At 56.7% G+C, this 15,035-nt stretch overlaps 1 protein-coding gene across 1 annotated transcript in view; it reads left to right on the top strand.

Annotated features, from left to right (window-relative positions):
- DSCAML1 (DS cell adhesion molecule like 1) overlaps window positions 1–15,035 on the top strand; it is a 104,438-nt gene that overhangs the window by 63,416 nt on the left and 25,987 nt on the right. Inside the window, 5 exon segments of the mRNA XM_032709538.1 lie at window positions 6,614–6,760; window positions 8,035–8,313; window positions 8,992–9,267; window positions 9,791–10,087; window positions 12,101–12,373. Coding sequence (XP_032565429.1) covers window positions 6,614–6,760; window positions 8,035–8,313; window positions 8,992–9,267; window positions 9,791–10,087; window positions 12,101–12,373 — 1,272 coding nt within the window.

Raw genomic sequence — 15,035 nt, 5'->3', positions numbered from 1 at the left:
TTCGCACAAAGTAGCGGTGAAGCCCCTGTGACTCTGGGGGGCAGGAGGTGGAGGGGGTTGGTGAGGAGCGTGCTGTCGATTTTCGGGAGTCACTCAGCCGCAGCGGCGTTTTGCTGTGCCAGGCTCAGCTTTGCTCTTACGTGGCTGAGCCGGAATCGGGCATTAGCACGGAGGGGCCGGTGGGCAGAGACCCTGCCCGGGTCCCCGGCACTCTGTGCTGCCTTCCCGGACCCCCATCCCTTGCCAGAGCCTCCACTGCCATCGGAGCAAAGGCAGACACACGTTCAGCCTCGTGGACCAAGGCTTTTCGTTTTGCTTGTTCCTGGAAAACGAGTCTCGTCGTGATAGGAGGTTAAAAAAAAATCCAAAAAAAAAAAAATTACTCTCCAAAAATCGTTTTTTTAAATGAGTGTTCTCTCAGGGGGGGTTACATGGTTTTATGCCTGCCGTAGTCCCAGCCCGCTGCAGCTCAGCGCTGGGAGAGGACTGGTGGCAGAGTCGGAGCAGACAGCACTGTTTTGTGGTACACGGTCACTCTGGTAATATTCAGCTCTCTTTGGAAATACAAATACGGTCCTCTCTGTGTGCGGTACGGGGACGCGGCGGGCTGGGCTCGGGGAGCAGCCGTGCTCTCCTGATCTCCTGCCAGCCTCGTGTCCCCACGCACCGGGAATGCCTTTTGCCTGGCATCGCCTTCCCCCCTCCCCGGCCTCCCTCCCCAGCCCCTCCCTCCCCCCCCCCTTTCCGCCACATAATGAGTTTGATAAGAAATTGTCTCGTTAACAGGATTAGCCATGGAAATCTCTAGTCCCCTCCTATTCATTTTGTAATGCTCTTCATCCTGTTCTGTAATTTTCTGCTGGTATTAGGCGTCTCCGGACCACCTCGGGAGATTAATTCCTCCTCCTTTGGCAGTGCCAGCGTGGCCGGTGGGCGGTGCAGGGGGTGAGCCCCGGCCCCCAGCCGGGGGATTCCTCCTCCCCCGTGCTCTGGTTCGGTGGAAGTGTGTCATTCCCAAAGTCGCTTGCGCAACGCAAACAAATGAAAGTGTCCCCAAACACTGCTCGGTTTCGCTGCCAAGCGCTCGGGTGACTCAGAGGTGGATTAGAACCCGGAGAGGCAAACTGTGCTCTCCCTCGTGCCCGTGTGAATCCAGCTCCGTGGGCAGCGTAATTCCGGATTTACTTCTAGGAACATGACTTGTGAGACTGGCCCTTGGGTAAATAATGACTCTTGATTTAATAACTCCTGCCAGCCCTGCAGGATACCTCACTTCTGAGGGAGCTAATAGAGAGAGATCTTTCCTAACATCTGTTTTCCCAATTTTGCTGACTTGTGAGCCTGTATCTGGGAAGCAGCATCCAGGTAGCAGCAACTGCCCACTGCCAGTGAGTCCAGTGGGGATGGAAAACATCTGGAGCCACTGCACAGATGTATCAAACACTGCTGAAACAACACCACTGATCATTGTCTCAGGTGAAATGTAATCAGTGTTTGTGGCTTCCTTAAGCACCTACCTGGATGGCTCTGAAATACACCTTGGATTTTCCCTCCCAAAAAGCTTCCCATGCTCAAAATCAGAACTTCTCTTACACCTTCATTGCCCAGAGAGAGAGAAATGCAGATGGCAAAGCCATGGCACTGAGAGTGAAGTGACAGAGATGCTCATTGCGTCGTGGACTGCGAGATTTCAGGGGTAACAAATGCTTTAGGAGAGGGAGAGCAGGGGCACTGTGTGGGGGCTGTGACAGGGCGATTCCCACCCGACGGATTCCTCGCAGATCCGGTCATTTATTCACTGCCTGCTGCTCCCTGCCGTGCGAGTGTCCATGAGCAGACTCACTTCCCCTGCTTCCTTGGAAGCTGTTTGTTATGCTGCTGGTGATTAATTTGTGCAGTGGGGATGGCACCTGAGCAGCTGGTGAGAGCGGGAGCTCTGTGGAGGGTGGGCCTGGCCGTGGTGCTCCCAGTGCTCCGCTCAAGCCACGTGCTGGCTGCTCACACCCCGGTGCAGGGAGCAGGATTGCCAACACCTACTCCTGGCTGTGCCCATCCCATATTTCTTTCAGTGTGTGTTTTCCTAAGCCCTGATAAGAAAATCCTTGTTTGTGCTGGTAAACCTCTCCACCACCACAGCAGTTGGTGCCCCTCAACCGTGGTGATGCCCCCGGCAGAGCCTCTGGTGTCCTGGGCACCCCACAGGGCAGGGTGACAATGCTCAGTGCCACACTCCCCTGGCTGCCAACCTCTCACAGAAATTTGATGCTCAGAAAGCCCCTCAGTGTTCCCTTTTGTATTTATTGACTTGTCAGGTCCCTGGAGCAGTGGCAGCAGGGACCTGGCACAGCATCTACCGGGCAGCAGCGTGACAGGGAGGTGACAATGACACCCTCCTTCTAAACCTTTCCTGCTTTTCGCTTCTCTCTCTCTTGTTTCATCTCTCCCTCTCAGAAAAGCCATTTAAATGTAATTCCATTCTTAAACCCTCTCCCTCATGCATGCCTAATGAACAGCAGGCAGAGGTGCCGGAAACAGGCCCGAGTAGGATCCAATCTCGCAGAGTGTCGACAAGTCATTTGGAAGGCGCCCTGGGAGCGCGCCCAGTTTTATTGCAGTGTAATTAGAAATAAAATCTTGTTGCGGGAGGAGAATGAGAGATGGGTGTTAATCCTGTAACGGGAGGAGATGGAGCCGTGCTTATAAAGGAGATTAAGGAGGGGAGGCAGAAAGCCCGTCATGACTTCCCGATTTCCTCCCCTCCTTTGCTGTTCCCCCTGCTCTGGCTCTGCAGCCTCCAGCAGCAGCCAGCAGGTCCTTTCCTCAGGACAAGGGCTGCTGCTTGGAGGAGGAGGAGGAGGAGGAGGAGAGAGGGAGCCCCTCTGTGCAAAGCCCGAGCTGTTTGTTCAGCTGGCATTGGTCACGTTACAGGTGCCCATGACTTCCAGGTGGGAATCTTTGGCTGGGTACACAACAGTGCTAGCTCAGCTCTGCAGGAGAGCTGTGCTGCCTTTGGAAGGGCTGGGAGTGGCGACAGCCATACACCTCCCCTGGGATCCCCACGGCAGGCAAACACGTAAATAAATCTGTCAGATATCGTGCGCTTCATATGGAATTTGTACTGGGCTCGAGTCGTGGCTCCTCTTTAACATCTCCGTGAGGGAGGGATGGATGGAGCTTTAATCTCGGTTCCTGGTCCAGGGCCCCTCTGCTCTCAGCATTTGCTGTGGCATGAGCTGGGCTCAGCCTGCTGAGATGAAAGGCAGCTCTGGTGCGTGGCCATCGACACCAGCCCACCCCTCTGCCCCGTGTCCCCTGCCCAGCTGGGTGCTGCACCCCAGAGCTCAGGAGGTGGTGAGCGGTGCCGTGCCGTGTTGTACCACAAAATGGGCAGGAGTTTCCATCCTGGTTATGTTTTCTGTGGATGTTCCTTGTCCCCAGGCGAGCTCCATGCCGGGCAAATGGCATCCTGGAACAGCAGCCGCAGCAGGAAAGTGCCGCTATGGCAGCGGTGGAAAATTACAGGCTTTGCTCTTTGGGGCTTCCCCCTCCGTGCCTTCCCCCCGGGAGGAGTTTGTCACTTTAAACGTGGCCAGAAATAGCACCAAGCAGTTATTGGATTTGTCCGGGATGCCTTGGGATGCACATGCTCTGAGTATGGCTAATTCATAAACGCTGGCACCTATTGATTCTCCGGCAGCACCAAGGGAAAGTTATCTCATTAGTCTTATGAACTATAAAACGTGCTCCCTCCTGAAGCCCTGACCCTGTTGTTTTGATAAATCTATATTGGATAGAGCAGGAACTGGTAACCTGCATCGACTGTAATCTTTCTCTCGGAATTGGAAGGCCCTTGGGAATGATGATGGGGTTTCACGGCCACCACTGGCATCTGGTTGCAGGAGAGGAGTTTGGTAACAGCAAATGTGTGTCTGTGTGTGTGTACTCAGCGAGACCCTCCTGATGTTCACCACGCAGGAGAGCTCCCCTCTCAGCCTGGTACCTTTCCCCAGGTGAGGGGAGAGCTCCTGGGAATTTAGGTGGAATTTAGCTCCTGGTGGGCTCTTGGCTGCATTTGAGCCAAGGGCTTTGGTGGTGGCTTTGGTGAGGCAGCTCCAAAGGCAGCAGCTCAAGTCTGGCTGGAAGAGTTATTAGAGGCACATCGCTCCAGACTGGCCACGGATGTACTTAATCCTCTGCTTCCCGTAAAGCTTTTCCACCTCCTGGCAGGCAGAAAGATCTGATTTTATTTGCCGACCTTCGGCGTTAATCTCAGTAGCACACTCAGCAATAAGTCACTCCGGTGAGGTCTGTCGGAGCCGCTCACATCAATTACTGCCCCGCATCTCCCCTGAACCAGCGCAACGTTCCTCGATGGAGTTACTTGTCCCTTCTCAGGAAAAAAAACCCGAAGGAAGCTGTGCTGTCAGGTTGGGTAGAGCTTACATGTAACATAACAGCATCACCACAGCCGTGGCTTGTGAGGGGCAGATGCCTCCCGTGGCTCCGTGCCGGGGGTGTGGGTACTCAACTTGCAGGTTTTCAGCCCATTCCTGTCTCTGGGCTGGGTGTTATGGCTCAAACTCCATCTTGGAGCCTTGATCTTGGGCACCAGGCTTTGTTCCCAGGCTGGAGCACGGCAGCCCAGGGCTGTGGTTACCCATGCACGGCCGCATGTGGGGGTGTGGGTTGGGGCTGCCAGCACTTTGCAAAATACAGCCCCGTTACCATGGAAACCGGCTCCCCCCATCTCAAATTCCAGTGCAGCCAATGCTCTTCGCTTACTGGTTTGATGGGAGATGAAAAATTAATGTCTGATTTGCATGTTATTTCAGTGCTGTGGGACCACTCCCCCTGCCCTTCCACAGGGTCTGTACGGATCCCTCGGCTCCAGCTGCCAGCGGAGCGTGAAGCTTGTGCCGCTGAGCCTCTGGTCCCAGTTGCATACTGGTGTTGCCACGCCGTAGTGTGGAGGCAAAATCATGCCTGAGGTTTTGGCTGGGGAGCCCCCTGATCTCTCCCAGCAGGAATGGAGACATAGGGGTGTTGCTGGAGGTGTAGGAATGACCCCCCTGCATCCCATGGGACTGCCCACTCTGCTTCCAGGGAGGATCAGCACAGGGTGCCTCTGTTAGCCACAGTTGGCTGGCATTATTAGTAATTTCTTTGCTGTTTGGAGCCCCTCATACTCTTGTATCAAGCAGTTAAAGTCAAACCTGCACATCTGGCTAAGCCACAGCTAGAATGCGTAGTGCCAGCACAGCCAGCTCTGTGCCAGGGACACAGTCTGGTTCCCTGGGTGAAGATCCCTGTTTTCTGCTGGTCTGTCACCTGCAGCACTTGTTGGATTGGGCATGGGGTCCTGCCCCAGGATGGGGGAACCAGGCTGCTCTGGGAGCATCTTCCTCTTGTCCTCTATCTCACCCATGTTTATTCTGCTCTTATGAGTTTGACCACTATGCTCTTCTGGCTTAATTGAGAATATCTGGGTGCTTTGAAAAGGTGCTGGAAGAAAAACCAGCTCTTTGGCCTCATTGGCTAGATCCTGGCTTACCAGGCATTGTGCAGGACTTGAGGGAGTCATTTGCAGCCATTGCTGATTTAAAAGCTGGGTTTAAAGGTTTCCACTCGGTGCATTCAGCTCCACTAAATTACCTTCTGCATCTCTGCAATCACGGGGTTTGGTAGGGGGTGGTTTGGCTGGCAGCACGGTGCAGCCAAGCAGACAGAGCACTTCATCCCACCTGCAGCTGGTGCTGGAATAAACCCCAAAGCCCCGTGGAACCTGGGGTGAAAGCCTTGCTGTCACGGCGGGACAGGGCAAAAGGCTTTCCAGGTGGGCAGGAAGCTTCTCTCCAGAGCCTCAGCTTACCCTGCACCCCACGTAGCCACTACACAGGTCTTTCTATTCATGTTAATTACTGTTATTATTCATGATGAATTGCAGTGGTCATGAGCCAGCCAAAGATCCTTTCCACAGGAGCCAGGCTCCAAAATCCGCTGGCCGGAGGGGACTGCTCCAGCAGTGCTGCCGGGGTTGTGCTGCCCTGCCTGCTCTCCCACCACCCTCCTCCCGGGGCTCAAACATCAGCTCGAGCCCTTATTTGTTTTCACATGCTTCTAAGTAAGTTAAGCTAATTATTAACTCAGCGGGACGGATTCACTTTTAATTGCGGCGTTGCTATGGAGCGCATGGCACCGCGGCGGAGCAGCGTGTGCGCAGCAGCATGTGCCAGAGTATCGTGCCACACGCTCTCCTCGCCCTCTGCGGCCACGGCGTGGCTTAATCCAAGCCCTAGGAGTGCCTGGAGTGTGTAAGGACACCCCAAACCCACCTTTACACCTGGGCAGGTGTGTGTGCCCAGGACGAGTGATGTGCCCACAAACGCAGGGGCTGCTGCTGCACACGAGGCTCGCCCAACTTCACCAGCCTGCCTGAAACTTCAGCCAGAGCTGCACCCCAGTGTGGCAGAGGTGCAGGGAGGTGGAGGAAGGTCCCTCTTTCCCTGCCTTGGCTCCAGTGCCTGCCCGGAGTGCAGGGGCTCTGCCTGACCCGGGTTCTCAGCCTGCGGTCAGGGCTGGCTCGCTCACTCTTCCCCTCCCTTTGTGTCTCCAGAAAATAGGTTTTTTATTACTTCTTATGGAGGTTTGTACATATCGGACGTGCAGAAGGAAGATGCCTTGTCCACCTACAGGTGTATCACCAAGCACAAGTACAGCGGGGAGACACGGCAGAGCAACGGAGCCCGGCTCTCCGTCTCAGGTGAGCACGTGGTGCTGGCAATGTGGGCAAGAGGCGGGATCCTGTGCCCGGGAGGGGGTCCTGTGCCCAGGAGGGGGTCCAGCCCTACCTGAAACCTGCTCCCCTGCCTGCCTACAGCAGTGCCATTCTCCCGTGACGCGCAATGGCACTGCCACCTCGGGTCCCTGCAGCTAGGGGACATCCCAGTGGGGAGGGTGCGAGGTCCGGTCGGGGCCGCACGGGGGGTTCACGCTGCCTCGCCCGTGCCCCCCGGCCGCACCCCCGCCGTGCTGGGCGGCGGCAGCGCCGCGTCACCGCGGGCGCGGGGCGATGGGGCGCGAGGCGATGCGCGGTGACAGCCCGCGATGTGAGCAGCCTGACGCGATGTGACGAACATGCAAGCGATACTGCGGCGGAGGCAGTGCAGTCCGGAGTGCCGGGTGTCTCGGGGCGCTCCCGGCTCCGCTCACTGCCCAAATTACTCCGCTCGGGAGGGAGGGAGTTCGCCCGACTCGCAGCCGCGCTCGGTGCGGTGTGCCCGCGCTCTGCCATGTGCTTTTTCCATCCTCGGGTGCACAGGCGGCAGCTCCCGCACCGGCTCCTTGAATTAACCCCTCAACTGCTAGGGAAGGAGTCTGGGATGGCCAGGTCCTTGCCTCTTACAGACCCAAGGGCCCTGTGTCCCGTCCGTTCCAGTCCTGCCACGCATCCCAGCAGTGCATGGGCATCGCTGGGTGTGCCATCCCCAGTCCATGCTCTTCGATCTGGCCCTGTCCCCTCCTGGTCACTGTCATTATTTACACGTCACGGCGTTTTACTTCTGCTTGGGAGTAATGAAAGAGGTTTCTTTCCCCTGGAATTTAATTTCACGCCTGAGACTTAGTGATTAATTTTCTCCTTTCCCAGCTGCCTGATGGGCCCTTTTGCTTGTAAATTTTGAAATGTGCCACAGAATTTGTGTATTTTGCACCAATTAGGTGTCACCTTGAGTAATTCCTCCGGTGCTGAGTTTATTCCTCCCATCAGCTAGTAAGATGTGTTTTCCCTCCCACCTCTCCCACAAGCCTGTTGTCCTGGCTGCCGAAGGCTGTGCTGGACAAGTGGGACAGGGCACTCTATGTTCAGCAAGGATGTGGCTGGCATCCTGCACTCCTGCCAGCTCGTGGGGATGGGGAGAGCCAACCTCTCAGGGATGATGCTGATAGGGCACGATGCTACCGGTGTCACTATGGCAGAGGGGAGACACCTCACCCGCTCCTCTTCGCTGGGTGAGCCCAATTCCTCTCCGATCCCAGACCCAGCAGAGTCCATCCCCACGATGCTAGACAGCTTCCAGTCCAGGGAGGTGAAGGCTGGCCGGCTGGTGGAGCTGCCCTGCATTGCCTCGGGCTACCCCAACCCGGCCGTGCGGTGGATCAAGGACGGGCGGCCGCTCCCCGCCGACAGCCGCTGGACCAAGCGCATCACGGGCCTGACCATCAGCGACCTGCGCGTGGAGGACAGCGGGACCTACATCTGCGAGGTGACCAACACCTTCGGCTCCGCAGAGGTCACGGGGACCCTCACGGTCATAGGTGAGAGCAGGCAGGGAGGAGCGGGGCGTGGGGGGCTCGGTCCTGCTGCCTTCTGAAACATAAACCCTTTGTCAATACGAAGCCTTGAAGGTTTTATGCAGCTGTGTAAATTACAAGCTTTGTATTCTGGCGTGGTGTGTCGCGTGCTGGATGCCAGTGTCTTGCACGTGTCCAACGTGTTGGGTGACTCTGTGCTTTGCTTTGTTGATTTACATAAAATTTATGTTGATTTACATAAAATAAGCTCTAGCCAAACAGTAAATACCATCTGGGCAGGCCAAGAATTTATCACATGCTGTTTTCCCGGGGGTTCCTCCTGTCACCGGGATCCTGGCAGTACTAGAGCCACTGTGCCTGCCTTACCTGGAGCAGCACTGGTGAGCACAGGATGTCCCCAGCTCAGCACTGTCCCCATCACACTGACCACAGCTTCTTCCAGTCATCCTGCCACCTCCCCAGAGTACCCCTGCTGGGTGCCTGGGGCTCATGTTAAAAGCAGGGGCTGTCAGCAGCGAGGATGGTGGCAGGGCCACCTGCCTTATTGTGCGGTGACATTTTACGCGTAGCCGGGCTGGCGCTTCCAGGGCAGGGAAAGCAGGGAGAGCACAGTAGGGATGAGCTGCCCCCCGCAGCGCTGCCCGGCACTGCCAACGCCTCACTGCTCTCCCTCTCTCACAGACCCTCTGCGTGTGACCCTCACACCAAAGAAGCTCAAAACAGGCATCGGCAGCACCGTCATCCTCTCTTGTGCCCTCAGCGGGTCCCCCGAGTACGTCATCCGCTGGTACCGCAACACAGACCTGGTGGCGGTGGATGACTACATCTCCATCCGGGGCATCAGCAACGAGACCCTCCTCATCACGGCCGCCCAGAAGAGCCACTCTGGGGCCTACCAGTGCTTCGCCACCCGCAAGTCCCAGACGGCACAGGACTTCTCCATCATCACGCTGGAGGGTGAGCTGGCTCCCTGGGGCTGGGGGCTTTTTCCTCTACCCCTCTCTGAGGGGATACTGGATCCTTTGTGTGCATCTGGGGGGCAGTGAGACCCGCTGGGGTAGGGGTCCTGTGGCCAGGCTGCTCCCAGCCTACTTGGTGGGCTCTGTGTGCTGTCAGCAGGGGCATAGCATGACCAGGACAGGGAAGGACCAAAATAAATGTTGACTTACCATCCCCGATCCCTGGCCCAAGACACCTCCATTCACCAGACAACCCTCCCTGATCCGGAGTGTTTGGATAAGGGATGGGCTGTGCCAAGGGAGCTGTCCCCTCAAACCAGTGTCTGTATCAACCAGCACGTCCCCTCACTCCTCTCAGCATCTCTGTGACAGGGATGCTGGTGTGTCACTGGCTGGGCTCCTCTCCTGACCGAGCCGGGGCTCCTGCTCCGGGTGGGAGCTCAACACCATCCCATCAGTGGGTGACTGCTGCTGCCTGTGGCTGCCGCTCGCTGACCCCCGTCCCGCTGGGTGCCCCCCAGATGGGACCCCCCGCATCGTCTCCTCCTTCAGCGAGAAGGTGGTCAACCCCGGGGAGCAGTTCTCCCTGATGTGTGCCGCCAAGGGGGCCCCGCCGCCGACCGTCACCTGGGCGCTGGACGACGAGCCCATCCCGCGGGACAGCGGGCACCGCTCCAACCAGTACACCATGTCGGATGGCACCACCGTGAGCCACATGAACGTGACCAGCCCGCAGATCAAGGACGGCGGCGTGTACCGGTGCACCGCGCGGAACTCGGTGGGCAGCGCCGAATACCAAGCGCGAATAAACGTAAGAGGTGCCTGTCTACTTTTAAATATCAGAATAGGACTTTTACTGGGCTTTTGGTTTTGTTCTGTTCCCCAGCTGGTCGTTCCTCGTCACCTCTCCCTCCTCTTCCCAGCCATGTGGGTCTCCCTGGCTACCCCAGCCTCATTCCCTGAGCCTCCCCCCTTGCTCCTGCCCCGCTCACTCGCACACCTGCCCATGGGGTTGAGCCTCTCCGACGCTTAAAGCAGGGAGTTTACCAAAGTGGAAAGCAATTCCAGAGTCCTGAAGAGCTGGAACTTGAATTTGGAGGGGCCAAAGTGCAGCACTCTCCCCCCTGGGGTTCACTCTCACCCCCCCAGGCCCCTGCTTTGAGGTCTGCACAGGGTGGGCAGACACCTCCCAAGGGACCCCATGCACAGAGAAGGTGGTGATGGGCACAGAAGTGTCCCAGGCCCCCTGTGCTCTCCCAACCATCTCCCATTCCCAAGAGGAGCCCGACTCCCTGGCAGCCACCGCACCCGCCGGCACAGGGATCTCCATGACAAACGATGATGAGGCAGCACGTGAAATCGTGGAAAATGAGCTTTGATTTGTCATGTCTGTATTTTCTTTGTCTGCTAAAAGCCATGGCCGCGTTAATCACCGTGTTATTACGGCTGGAGCGTGTTGCTCGGTGCGTTCCGGGGAGCGCTCTCAGGCACGGGGTATGGTGTAAACCCCTGCCCATTAATAATCCCCAATTAAAGCTCCCGGGCTTACAGGTGGGAGCGAGACAAGATAAGGGAACATTTATTTGTCTGCTGAGAACGAGGGTTGAAGGGCTGTGTTTGTCTGTGTCTCAGGTTTGAAATGGATCTAGTGGCTTTTTGGCTGGGATCCCAGGAGAGTCGGAATTTTGCTGCTGTTTACTGCTGAATTTGGAGCAAGTTCATCCCTCAGCCGTGAGAAGCCAGAGCAGCGTTTTCAATGTGGATGTTCCCTTGTCTCCCTTTCTTCCCCTCTCTCAGCTCTTGATGGGCTGTCACTAGATAAGATTCAGGTTTCTTTTTCCCTGGCATGGAGCATGTCCCTCAGACAGGCCCAAGACATGGTTACAGAGTGAGATGCTAATGCCTTTTTTCCTGCTCCTTCCCTTAATATGTGGTAGAATGAGAAACACTGTCCCTCAGCTGATCCTGAGTGTCTGTTAAGCTGTTATCCTGCTACGCCCTCAGGACGAGGAGTCAAGACAGGGTTAATCTTTAGATTACTTTGCTATTTTATGCAGCGGCTGGGAGAACAATGTAATTATCGATGCATGAAACCTCTCGTTTACAGGCTCACCTGCAGCATTCTCGCAGTCCTCAGGCAGCACCAGAGCCAGCCAAAAACTGGTGGCTGTCAGGCTTTTCAGTGATACCCAGGTTGGCAGTGAGGGGCTCAGAAAGGTGGGGTTTAGGGGAGGTGAAGTACATGTACCAGTGGAAGTCAGGTTCCCGTAGCAGCTCTTGCCAAGGATGTTTGGCACAATGCAGCTTCCTTCTGGGAGAGACAGAGAGGGGCTGTGATGGTGGAAGAGCGCTCCCCATCTCTCCCACAGCTCCCATGGCTGAGGGTGCTGCCAGAGGAGCCAGGTGGAAGTGTGCTTGCTGGGTGGCCACGGTGCCCATTGCAGAAACACACCGCACTTCACACACCATCCAGCCTCCTCTGATGGGCAGTGGTGGTGTGTGCAAGCTCAGCTTCCCCAGCACTGGGGTTGTACCTGCGAAACCAGGGTGGGATCTGCTGTTCGAAGTGAGGCTGTGACCCAGGAGCACATCCCTGTTTGCAGGTGTGTGCGAGTAGCTGTAGCTGGAGGTTGCAGCCGATGAGCGGCTTTCCCCACACGCGCTGAGAGGAGCCCGTGCCGGCTCCTCACCCGAACCAGGCTGGCTCCCAAATGCTCTGGTTACCTCCTCTGCCTGTGAAGCTCGCTCCGAAATAGCAGCAGATCTGCATGCAAGCAAACTGCCCTTCGGAATTAACCTAGCCTGCCTCTTCCTTCCTCCCATATATGTAGGTCCCCCGAGCATCCGAGCCATGAAGAACATAACAGCGGTAGCGGGTAGGGACACTTTCATCAACTGCAGGGTGATCGGGTACCCCTATTACTCCATCAAGTGGTACAAGGACTCTTTGCTGCTGCCCGATAACCACCGCCAAGTGGTCTTTGAGAATGGGACTCTGAAGCTGATGGACGTCCAGAAAGGCATGGATGAAGGAGAGTACCTGTGCAGCGTGCTGATCCAGCCCCAGCTCTCCATCAGCCAGAGCGTCCACGTCACCGTCAAAGGTAAGCAGCTGGACAGGCTTTCCCTGGGTGGGGTGGAGAACTCGTCCAGGTTGCGTTGGGGATGTCCCTGCGGTGGGATAGAGGCAGAGGAGCATCACACAGGGAACTCCATGGCTAGGTGGTGGCTGTGCTCCATAGTCACTGGGGATGGGAGCCCTCAGGAAATGGCTCAGCTCCTGCCGGAGCGGCTACCTGGTCCTGCCTGCTCTCCGGCAGCTGCCCCGAGCCACACCGTATCCATTTCCCCTTACAAGTGATGGAGCAAGGATTTATGGTGTAAACATAACGTATTAAAACATCTAACCTTTGCGTGGATCACCTTCACCGATGTTTTTCTGTGTGTGCTAGCTTTTAAAAAAATAATACTCTCGGTCTTCCGAGCGCACAGAACATCTTAAAAGCTTCTCCAGGCCATCAATTATTCAGCCCCATTGAGGGAGCTATCAGTCCTAATGAATTGAGCCGGATGCATTCCCTCCCAGTGACTGGCTGAGATTGCGCTGGGAGCGCGCGGTGCTCCCGTATCTCCGTCCTCAGAGTTGTCGGGTCGTCTCTGCCCGTCGCCAGCTCGGTGTTTGCAGTAAATCATTTAGACAAACACAGCAGCACTGGGGACAGAGCAGGCCAATTGCCGTCCTCCCTCTCGCCCAGCGGGGTATCCGTGGACTGGATTTACTCTGATCCCGCTCCCTCCCCTCCCAGCCACCATTTTCTTATTAGGAATCAGATTAGGGAGGGAGTGCATCAAGCTAATTAGAGATGCTGCCACTTGATTAGCTAACGCTCTTCTCCAAGGCTTTCCAAAGGGAAGGGCAGGCTGTGGATAACCTGTCTAAGGGCAGTGTGAGGAGATCTTCTTGCCCCTTGGGTCTGCAGGGCATGGCCAGCCCTGCTTTCCTCACCTTATTTAAATCCCTGTCTATGTGGAACCTCAGGGCTTGAAAAGAGGCCAGAGATGCTGGTCTTGTCTTGGGACATCTGGGACGGGCAAGGCTGGTGTGGGGAGAGCATCCCGGGATGTGTGTGCACAGCCCAATAACGGGATTCGCTGGGAGGGGCCGTCAGAGGGTGCAGGATGCTCAAGTTCAGCTGAGGATCTGTGTATTCTGGGAAGCAGCTGCTAGTGAACCCTTCCCAGTCTGGATTTCCTGCCTCGCTTGGTGGCTGGTGATGGGCTGAGGAAGGTGGGTGGGTGGCAGCATGGTGAGGGCCGGTGGCACGCTGCTCATCCAGGGCCAGACATCTTCACTCCGGCTGCTGGAGATTTACACCCAGCCCTGCTGGCTGGATTCCTCATTTCCTCTGGCCGTGGGATAAAAGGCCTGTGGAAAAGACTGGCAAAGCCCTAGAAGGCAGTCAGGGAGTGAGTAAACATAGAGTGAGGACTGTGGGATGCTGTGGAACACCATAAAGCTTTTATGGCTACAAGTGCCTGGTGACCATATGAAGTGCCACCAGTGAGTTATGCAGGTCCTTCTGAGCACACAGCAATAAAAGCTTTGTAAGTCCCTCCAGCACCACTCCCTGTGAGAATGGGGATGTGCAGGCAGCCCCCAGCCCTGCTTGTGAGGCATTGCCCCCATCTCTTGTTGAGGAAACTCCTGCCCAGGTGTAGCTGCTGCTGCTTCTCTGGGGGGCCCCAGGGCCCCCAGGTTCCAGCTTCAAACCTCCCTGCTCCGCAGGGCTTTTTAGCTCGGGGGTGCTGCTGGGGCCTTTCCCCTGCACTTCCCCAGCAGCACAATCCAGCATCCAGCCTCTCCTCCAAGGTGCCCTCACAGCTCCTTCTTCCTGCAGACATCTTTGAAGGTTTTAATTAATCCCGTGTGGGTTCGGTGCTGTCCTGGGGCTCTCGCACGGCTCTGCTCGGGTGGCTGCAGTGATTTGGGGAGCGTGGTGCTGACACCAGCCCTGCAGCTGGCAGTGCCAGCACCGTGGGTGATACTTCACCTCATGGGAAGGCAGAGGCTGTTTGCTGGGGTCCCCTCTGGACCTGAGCTGCTGGGATGGGCTCTGCGTTGGCACTGTGGGCAGGGAGACCCTGGCACGGTGCTCTGGGCTGTGGCAACGTCCTGTGGCAGCCACATGAGAGCCTGGAAGCCTTGGAGAAAGGACAGTCACAGCGGGAAGCGATCTGGGAAGGAAAGGAGAGTTGTGAGTTCTGTTTGTGGAAAGCTGGAGCAGGGAGAGCTCAGTCAGAGGGAGCCTGTCCTTTTCCTGGTGCTCAGCAGCAGCCAGAAGGGCACGTTCGGAGAGGCGCGGATCCACAAGCCCATCCCCGCTCTGCAATAGACTGCAGTGCATTCCCAATTAATTATTCATTAATTATGGAAAACAGGCAGCACTGGCTCCATGGCTCCGGCAGCTCGAGCCACGTCTCTGTAGCCGGTGAAGGGACAGGCAAGCCCTGCCTGTACCTGCCTGTACCTGCCTGCCTGGTGGCAGCAGCTCACGCCTGGGGAACAGTGACAGGCCCTGCTTGCCCCCTGCTCAGGGACCAGGCAGTGGTGCTGAGGCTGGGCACGGTGGGGGAGGTGGGAGCCCGGGGGTGTGCAGGGGGTGCAGGGAGCTGCCCCCGTGCCTCGACAAGAGGGCAGCTCCCTTCTGCCAAAGGGACAATTGGCAGCCTGCTAATTTAATTATGGAGACTGCGGAAAGAGGAGCT

This window comes from Chiroxiphia lanceolata, chromosome 23, assembly GCF_009829145.1.
Source record: "Chiroxiphia lanceolata isolate bChiLan1 chromosome 23, bChiLan1.pri, whole genome shotgun sequence".
Taxonomy (NCBI): Eukaryota; Metazoa; Chordata; class Aves; order Passeriformes; family Pipridae; genus Chiroxiphia; species Chiroxiphia lanceolata.
The sequence above is the reverse complement of the archived record's forward strand: the minus strand, read 5'-3'. Positions and strand labels throughout refer to the sequence as shown.